This window comes from Neopelma chrysocephalum, unplaced genomic scaffold (assembly GCF_003984885.1).
Source record: "Neopelma chrysocephalum unplaced genomic scaffold, ASM398488v2 Primary Assembly neopelma1_365, whole genome shotgun sequence".
NCBI lineage: Eukaryota > Metazoa > Chordata > Aves > Passeriformes > Pipridae > Neopelma > Neopelma chrysocephalum.
The window spans coordinates 833147-841984 of record NW_020898029.1 but is presented as its reverse complement, the minus strand read 5'-3'; the positions used below and the strand labels follow the sequence as shown (position 1 = coordinate 841984).

Genomic DNA, 8838 nt, shown 5'->3' with positions numbered 1-8838 from the left:
GTGTCACCATGGGTAAGGGCCGGGACCCGGGCGGTGTCACCGTGGGTGAGGGCCGGGACCCCCTGCTCTGCCGCCGGCTTCGCCTCCGCGCCCTCACGGTGTCGGTGTTCTCTCCTCCGCCGGCCCCGGGTGGGGGTTTGGCCGGGAACGCTGGAATGGAAAGACGTTTTTCCTGTGTTTGCAAACCAACCAGTTTATAGGCAATAATGTAGTGGAAGCCGACTTATTTTTTACGTTGCGTTTAATAAATTTGCATTTGCTGAAAAGTACTGCAATGCTTTTGGTGACGAAAGTAAGTAGGGTTTTTTTTCCTGTCGTGCTCTATAGCCAAGGAGAAACCGTGTATTTGTCTTGCATTGCCTTTAGAAGAGAAAGCGAGCGGTGAAGAGAGGAGCAGGGGGCTCGGGGGACTGCTCCAGGTGCAGATCTACATGGTCGAAGCTCCCGCAGGTTTTTTTGGCGCAGCTCTTTGCCAAAGTTTGCAGCTATATCAGTGCAGGGACAAGGTGCATAATTCAGTGGACAGGATGCTGCTACTTTGCAGTTTGTTAATGCAATTCAAAATCCTTAATTCAGTTTCAAAGTCAGTTTACAAAAAAAGAATAATTCACAAACTCAGTCCATTTTTTTACTACCTAGAAAACACTGTGAGCCCCAGGCAGGCAGAGGAGGAAAGTGCCAGGATCAGTGGTCTGCAGGGGGGAGCAGAGACATCGGGGTTGCTCTGTGCAGTGCTCCGAGGCGGGTTCACAGGGACCCGGGGGCTGAGTTTGAGTGCAGAGCCCAGGCAGGGCTGGGCAGATGCTGCAGAGACGCCGCTGCTCCCCTCTGGTCCCCGCTGCTGTCCATTGTCCCGTCGGGAAGGGCTGTTACACCCGCACCGATAACCCGGCAGGATGTGGTGCCTCATCTGCTGGCAGGGGGGGCTCTGGGGGTCCAGGTGAGTGGGACCCACGTGCCGCAGGGGGAGGAAGCCCAGGGAGCTGGATGAGACAGTGATGCCGAGTCTCATTGTAGCGGCTGGGATAGGATGTCCCTGGGAAATGGGAAGCAGATCTTCATTGTCCCTTGTAGCTACTCTGAGTATCAAAATCATGCTCAGTGTGAATTCTTGGGTCATTGAGGGTTTTGTTTTGGTTTTTTTACTTCTCGTTTACAGCTACACTGGGAGCTGTGTTTGGCTTAAGTACCTGCCTCAGTGCCCAAGTCCGGGATGAACCACATAGTCCTTTGGACTATTTTGTTGGTGGCTGTGCATCAGGAGCTGTCGTGGGAGCGAGAGGTAACTGTGGACAACACCTGCAATGAAATGAGCCCTTGCTGGTTTTAGAAACTTTAGTGTTGGGGAAAAATGTTAAATAATGTTGATGTCAGGCTTCTTTGGTAAAGATTCATCTCAGCCTCTGATTCACGCCAGTTTTGTTGGCACTCCATTGTACAGGTCTGCTAAAATAAACAGGGCTACAGGAGGGAGGACGTGGAAGGGAACATAAAGTGATACACAGAATGAAAGCAGGAGTGACCTAGTCCTGCCAGTTAGAACTGCCACTTAGAACTGCCAGTTATACCTGAAAATTGCAGAATATGAAAAATGTAGTTGTGGAAATACATGTTTTCTTGGCAACAAGTGTGATTTATTTTACGCAGAAAGTACAATCTAATGTCTGCCTTGTGAATTCTTCACATGGTCTGAGGGACAAGCTGTGTCCTGCTGCTGTTGCTCCTGTGGCCCTTTGTCAGGCTTGAGCAGCTCCTGCAGATGCTAACACAGCTCTGTTTTCTGTAGGCATTCAGACTTGAGCCTAAAGAAGTGAGGGGCTTATTTAAGTTGTAAGTGTGGTGAAACAGAATTTATCTTTGCTTGTCCTAGTTGATGAGCCTGATGAAAGTTCAAAGCAGCGATTGTTACTTTTGTCACTCAAATGAGCCATTTAAGATTGCCCATGTAAAGGGATAGGGCAGTGGATTATCAAAATTGATATTTCAAATTGCAAGCTAAAAGCATGAGAAAACTCAATTTTATAAAAAGGTTACTTTTCCAATTTCTCTGGGCAGAGAGCGTTGCTGATGGTCAAGGGGCCTATGAAAAATGGCCGAGTCTGTTGAGATCTGTTGCACAGGACTTGTGCCCTAACAGGTCTTTTCTGGTGTGATGTGTTTTCTCCAGCTCGCAGTTACTTCACTGGCACTGTGTCTTGTCTGGGGTTCGGATTCACTGCGGCCCTTCTGAAGATTGCAAACATTGAGGGCTGGAGGCTGACGGGACCTCCCAAGCTGTGAATGTCTCCTTTCCTCCCTGTGAGCTGGCTTCCTGATGCTCTGTGTACTTAGGATGTTATGTAATAAAGGTTTGGTCAAACCAGCAGTTGTCACAACTGTTGTGGTGTCGTGTGGCTGTTCCTGGTGTTTGGGCTGAGGTGCAGAAAGCTGGAGCAGCTGGAGGGGAAGTGGGATCTGGTGGGATCTGCTGCTCATCTGCTGCTCCCGCAGCGATTTCTGTGCACGAATTGCTTTTCCTCCCTGTCTCGGCGTTGTGCACATGGGTGTGAGGGCTGTGCTGGAGCTTCAGAGTGATCCTTGTAGACTCGAGTGGATCCTGCAGGACTTTGTGACAGGGATTGGGATTGCACCACGCTGAGCCCGTCTGTGAGGGTCTGAAGCCAAAGCTTCTGCAGTGGTGCCTGGCTCTGGGCTGAGGATGGGGAAGGTGGGGTGAGGAAGGAGGTGTGGGTTGCCCACAACAAGGTGTCTGTGAGCCTGGGGCTTTGTCCAAAAAGCATTTCAGGAAGTGCAGAGCCAACAGCTTCAGGGTTGGAATTGAGGAATATCTGAAGCTGAAAGGGACCCTTGGATGCCATCTGAGAACTGGAACAGGTTGCTTATAGCTGTGTCTGGTTCAATTTTCTGTGAACAAGCTGAACTGTGTCCAGCAAACCCACCAAGAAGGTGGAGAGCATGAAGGCACAGGATGCACAAGGAGGGGTGAGAACAGGATCATTCCACCTGGAGAAAAGAAGGTTAATGGCTGATCTAATGGCTACAGAAAGGGCAGGCCCAGGTGTGCAGCAAAGTGTGGGAAGTAACACGCACAAGTTGCAGATAAGGAAATTCTAACTAGATAGAAGGGAAAAACCTGGCAGGCAGGGTAAGTAAGTGCTGAAAAATGGACTTGGAGAGGCTGTAAAAGCATCTTCGGGGACACAACTCAACTGGACACATGGGAATACTGGGGTACAGAGATGGGACAGTAGGGGATGGGCGTGTGAGTTATGGAGACAGAGAATGTGGGTATGGGGGACACACATGTGGGACAGGGATGTGGGGGTGTGAGGGGAGGGAACAGGAGAGAAGGAGATTGGGGCACCAGAGAACAAAGAGGAAGGGACAGTGATAAGGGGACACACAGTCACAGCCACGGCAGGCTGTGTTGCTCTGGTGTGTGCTCTCTGTGGGCAGGTGGGGTCCTGGGCAGGGTGCAGGGTGGTCCTGGCGGCACTTGGCTGGGCCAAAGGTCTGGTATCCCCATGTGCCCTTGGGGCTGGTACCCCCAGCTCTTTGTGTGTGGGTCAGTGGGGCTGGGCTGCAGCTCAGAAATGCAAGGGGTGGTGGCAGAGGTTTCACCCCCCACCATGGGCGTGAGGGAGCAGGGGGATTGTCTGTCTCCCACCCAAGGACTTCTGAGGGGGCCCTGCTTCACCCTGGGCTCTGGAGGTGAACTAGATTTACAGAGGGATCTGATGGGCCAGAGACCTCCAGCAGGACCCGCCCAGGGTAACCCGGGGTTTACAGAAGCTCCTGGCAGGTTCAGCTGGCCCTGCTGCTTGCCCTCAGGGAACCCAGTGACCCCGCCGCCCCAGCCCAGGACTCTGGGGCCTTGGACCTCCCTCTGCCTGAGCCTCTCCCAGCTCCTGCCTGGGGCCACGTGTCCCATCCGGGCTATAATTAACTGGGCGCATTCCTGGGGGGTCACAGGAGTTTCCCGGCGTGGCAGCAGGCGGTAAGGGGGGACGGGTGCACGGCACAGCATGCCATGCCATGCCACGCCACGCAGCAGGACACGGCACACGGTCCTGCCGGGACACGCGACACCGACACCGCGCAGGCAGCGAGCGACACGGGGGGTGTGGGGGCACAGGGGGTGGTGCAGCACCGTGTGACGCAGTGTGTGCCACGAGAGCCTGCACACCCCAGCAACCCTCGGGCCGGGGGAGCAGGACACGCAACAACCTGTCGCAGACACCCCTCAGGGTGGATGTGCGATGATGGCTGTGTGACATGATGGGCAGTGAGACACACGACAGGCAGGTGCTGCCGTGCACCGTGCAGGTGTGACAGGCCCTTCGCTGGGAGCTGTGCCAGGGGCCAGCGGCTTTGTTGTTCTTGGAGTATCAGTCGTGTCAACTATGGGGCAACGGCAGAGGAAGGGCTTGGTCGCGTCTGCTGTAGGACTGAAGGTCTGACTGGGGGCAGAGGTTTGGGCTGTGGGGCTGTGGGGCAGCAGTGTTGGCTGTGGGGCAGTAGCTCCATGCTAAGGGTTCAGTGATGGGGCAGATGAGGGGATCGGGCTCAGCTGTGGGGCATTGAAATGGACTGTTGGTCTCAACTATGGGGGTGCAGTTTTGCCAAGGAGCATCAGATTCAGTGATGGGGCAGTAGCAGAGCTTGGTGGCCCTGGCTGTGGGGTAGAGGCTTTGATGGTGGATCCAGTGGCTTTTGCTATGGGGCAGTGCCAGTGGCAGGACCCCATGTCTCCAGCCAGGACTCCTGCCATGGGCCAGAGGCTCCAGTTATGGGGACAGCACCCTGACCTCCTCCTCCATGTGTTTCCACAGGCAAGATGTGGGTTGCAGAGGGATCAGCCCCAACCCAGTGGAGCCTGCGGGATGGGGCCCATGCTGGACAGTTCCTGGCTATGGCTGACAACCTCCGCACCATGGGACAGCTGGTGGATGTGGCCGTGGGACCAGAGGGTGACAAGGCTCATGCTGTGGTCCTGGCCTCCATCAGCTCCTTCTTCCTCCGCTTCCTGGAGGGCAGGACCAGAGAGCTTTGCCAGGACCCCCCACCCCATGTCCCTCTGCCCCCCGGGGCCACGCTGCAGGGCTGGCGGGCCCTGCTCGCCTTTGCCTATCAGGGAACTGTGTCCCATGGCCAGGAGAAGGAGGTGCAGGAGGCTGCCCGGGCCCTGGGGGCCCCCCGGCTGGTGGCCGCCTGTACCCAGCGACTGGAGATTGACCCCAAGGAGGAAGGCCCTAAGCCCCTGGAGGAGCAGTGGGAGACACTAAGAGCCATGGAGCAGCTCCATGCCAAGGGCCTGGGCTGTGACCTCCAGCTCCAGGCAGGGGACGAGGTCATTCCAGGTGAGCTGGGGGTGAGGAGGGGGACAGGGCACTCTGGGATAGCCAAGTTCCCTGGTGGGCATGAGGCTCTAGAGGTGCCTGCAGGGCTGCTCCCCTTGGCAGAGTTGGGAGTTTGGTGGGCACAGGGACAGGACACCTGAGTTTTGGGGGCTGCACAGTGCAGAGGGTCCCCCTCTGCCCTCCACCATTCTTCCTCCTTCCCCATAGTTCAGCGCCTGGCCCTGAGCTGCTCCTGTGACTTCTTCCGAGCCCTCTTCACCTGCCCAATGCGGGAGGCCACCCATGACCCTGCTGCCCCACTGGTCACGGGGCTGTCCCCGGCCGAGCTGCGCCTCCTCCTCTCCTTTGCCTACACAGGAGCTGTAGCAGGGCCATGGCCCATGGTCCTGGAGGCAGCTGAGACCTCCCTGCGCTACCAGGCCTGGGGGCTCCTCACTCTCTGCCTGGATGTTTTCACCCATGGCCTGACTCCAGAAACTGTCCCGGACGTCCTGGCCTTTGCTGTGGCTTATGGACTGGACGAGGTGGGCCATGCAGCAGAGAACTTCATCTTGGCCACCTTCCCCAGTGTGGTGGCTACACCGGCCTTCCTGGATCTACCTGCACACCTTCTCATTCGCCTCCTCCGCTCTGATGGCCTCAACGTCCTCCATGAACTGGAAGCCTTGGAAGCAGCCTCCCGGTGGCTTATGGCCAATGGAGATGGCCAGGAGGACCTAGCCAAGGAGGTCCTGTCATCTGTTCGCTTTGCCCTCATGTCTGGCCTGGAGCTGAAGAAGGTCCCGTCTGTGACTGCAGGGGTGGCTGACCCCAAGGTCCTCCGCGAGCTCGTGGTATCAAGTTTCGCCCCCACGGCTCAGCTGCCCTGCCGGGTACGTTCCTTGCAAGAGGTGCTGGTGGTTTGTGGTGGAGACAAAGTGAAGGGCAACCTGACTGCCCGGAAGCCCAGCAGACACCTCTGGTTTGCAGATCGCTACCTCAGTGCTGTGGGGCTGGTGAAGAAGGTTGAGTGGCGGGCACTGGGACACCTTCCTGACGGCCCACGCTTCCGCCATGCCGTAACTGTGGTGGGCAACAGTCTCTACGTCCTGGGTGGAAAGCACTACTACGGGGTCCATGACACCCTGACCAGTGTCTACAGGTGAGAGCTATAGAGGACTCGGAGCTGCCGCGTGGCACCAGGACATCGTGGGATCAGAGGAGGTGTTGGTGGAGCCCAAGACATTGAGGCATCGCAGCTGGTCAAGTGGGCCCAAGGCATTCTGGGATGGGTTGGGTGTAGGACTGAGGGGTGCCCTCCTACTCTTGGGTGTTATATGCCTTTTGGGGGTGGGGCTGGGAGGCTCCCATGTGGAGATGCCTCAGGTCGTTATGGGGTTGGTGTTGCCCAGAAGGAGGGGATATTCCCACGCAAGGCTACCACGTGACCCCAAGGCATTCTGGGACTGACAGGTTGTAGGTGGGTTGTCACCCTAAATGGTGCCAACATCAGCTTTTGGTCCTGTAGGTAACAGGTAGTCCCTTGCCTCTTGCCATCCATAGGTACCAGCCTATGGATGATTCCTGGGAGCGTCTGGCCAGCATGACGTGTGGACGGAGCTGCTTTGCTGCTGTGGCACTTGGGGATTTCATCTATGCCCTGGGGGGCAGCTCAGGAGAGCTCTACTGCACAGACACTGTGGAGAGCTATGACCTGGTCAACGACACCTGGAGGTGAGGCTGCTCCAGCAGATTCCTGCTTCCCTCTGCCTCGGACCCTCTTGCCTTGGCTGTGGTACCCACTGAGTGCTTTGGGTCACTGAGCCTCCAGTGGAGGATGGGCCTCCAGTGGCCTTTGGGAGGGGTCTACTGGGTGCTGAGCAACTGTGTCCCTTGGGGACTGGGTGTTGGCTGGTGCTGCCTAGTGGGTGGCAAATAAGTTTTTGGCCAGTAGTGTTTACTGGAGGTCTGTTGGCCATCTGCCAATGAGACAGATAGTTTGATTCATCTCACTGGCAGAACGTTCATGGAGTGCTCTGTTGGGTGTTGGCCAATGTTATTCATTGAGGGGGTTCACTGTGGGTTGACCAACGGTGTGGGGACTGCAAAGCATTGAACAGTGATGCCCCTTGGGTATCTGTCCTGTGTCAGCTGATGTTGCCCACTTGGGCTCATTGGGTGCTGGCGAGCATTGTCTGCTGAGCAATGGAGACGTGGCTCACTGGGGACCCCCTGGGTGGTCAGTCACAGCCCTGCCTAACCTGCCCTTCACCCCTCCCTCTTTCCTTGCCCAGGAGGTGCCAGCCCCTGCTGATGGCTCTGTGTGGGCACGCGGCGTGTGCCCTGGACGGCGCGCTCTACGTGTCGGGTGGGTGTGATGAAGCGTGCCAGTGCCAGGCATCCTTGCTGCGCTATGTCCCGGGGGCATCTGCCACGTTCCTGGCCCCCATGAACGGCCAGCGAGCCGGCCACATCATGGAGCAGGCGGGTGGGCAGCTCTATGTGGCTGGGGGCCTGTGTGAGAGGGCTGGGCACACTGGCTACAGGGACCAGCTGACCTTTGAGGTCTACAACCCCAAGCAGAACACCTGGGTGGTCCTCAGCCCCCTGCCCCGTGCCCATGTAGTTGGGGGTGCAGCTGTGCTGGGAGGGGAACTGCTTGTACTGGGAGGGTACAGTCATGAGACCTACCAGGACACGCATTTGATCCACGCCTACCAGCCGGGTGCCCGGCGCTGGATCACCCGGGGCACCTTGCCCCATGCCTATACTGACCTACAGGTCTGTGTCCTCACTGTACCCACTGCCTTGCGAGGCCCCAACTGCCTTAAGGACCCCTTGAAATCACCTCAAACTCCAAATAATATTTAAGAGGGCTTGAAAACTGTGCACCCCATACTGGGATCCCCGGGTAGCATCAATATGGGACAAAAGTGCCCAGATCCCTCCCCCAGAGTGGGTTCTTCCCTTGGTTTCCATCAACCCTTCACCCCCAGGGTACATGACCTAGACTGTGGCGATCCCGTGGAACACAAAGACTCCCCACACTGTAGCCCTGTGTCTCCAGGAATACTCAACCCCCCAATTTCCTCCCAGCCCCGAGCTGAATAAAAGTGGCTCCTGAACTGCTTGTCTGGTCTGCCTGTTTCTGGTGGGGAACTCAGACATCCAGGTGCTTCTTGCAAGAAACAGGAGGAGAGCAGGAGACCAATGACCTGGATTGGTGGTGGGGACCAGGAAGTGTGTGGTGGGCACTGGGGCTCTGGGTGCCTGTGTTCACTGGCAGGGGGCAGAGGATGTGTGTCTCAGGATTGAAAGGATTCCGGGGGACATGGAGGATCCTGAGGGAACAGAGTCCTGGAGGTGCCAGGGTTTGGGGGACTTGATGGTGGAGTAGATAGGGTGCTAGGGGGTCCTAGGGGCTTTGGGGTTCCTGGGTGGTTTTGGATTCCTGGAGTGATCTGGAGTGCTGTGTGGAGAAGTGAGAGAATTCCAGGGA

The 8838-nt window shown here is 56.9% G+C and overlaps 2 protein-coding genes across 2 annotated transcripts in view; both read left to right on the top strand.

Annotated features, from left to right (window-relative positions):
- The window catches only part of NDUFA11 (NADH:ubiquinone oxidoreductase subunit A11), a 2707-nt gene extending 332 nt beyond the window's left edge, over positions 1 to 2375 (top strand). The window contains exons 3-4 of the mRNA XM_027706146.1: positions 1160 to 1282; positions 2168 to 2375. Coding sequence (XP_027561947.1) covers positions 1160 to 1282; positions 2168 to 2280 — 236 coding nt within the window. The 3' untranslated portion in view covers positions 2281 to 2375. The remainder of the gene's footprint in view (positions 1 to 1159; positions 1283 to 2167) is intronic.
- A 1917-nt stretch (positions 2376 to 4292) lies between these two features.
- On the top strand, positions 4293 to 8469 carry KLHL33 (kelch like family member 33). The gene is made up of 5 exons (XM_027706133.1): positions 4293 to 4454; positions 4833 to 5360; positions 5568 to 6501; positions 6903 to 7073; positions 7634 to 8469. Exons 2-5 carry the CDS (start codon positions 4838 to 4840, stop codon positions 8208 to 8210), a joined length of 2205 nt encoding a protein of 734 aa, XP_027561934.1. The 5' UTR covers positions 4293 to 4454; positions 4833 to 4837; the 3' UTR covers positions 8211 to 8469.
- Positions 8470 to 8838: the final 369 nt, after the last annotated feature.

Coding starts and splice junctions, on each gene's coding strand:
- KLHL33 (XM_027706133.1), top strand. CDS start 4,838: ATGTGGGTTGCAGAGGGATCAGCCCCAACCCAGTGGAGCCTGCGGGAT. Junction 6,502..6,902: donor ACCCTGACCAGTGTCTACAG/GTGAGAGCTATA, acceptor TGCCATCCATAG/GTACCAGCCTATGGATGATT. Junction 7,074..7,633: donor CTGGTCAACGACACCTGGAG/GTGAGGCTGCTC, acceptor TTCCTTGCCCAG/GAGGTGCCAGCCCCTGCTGA.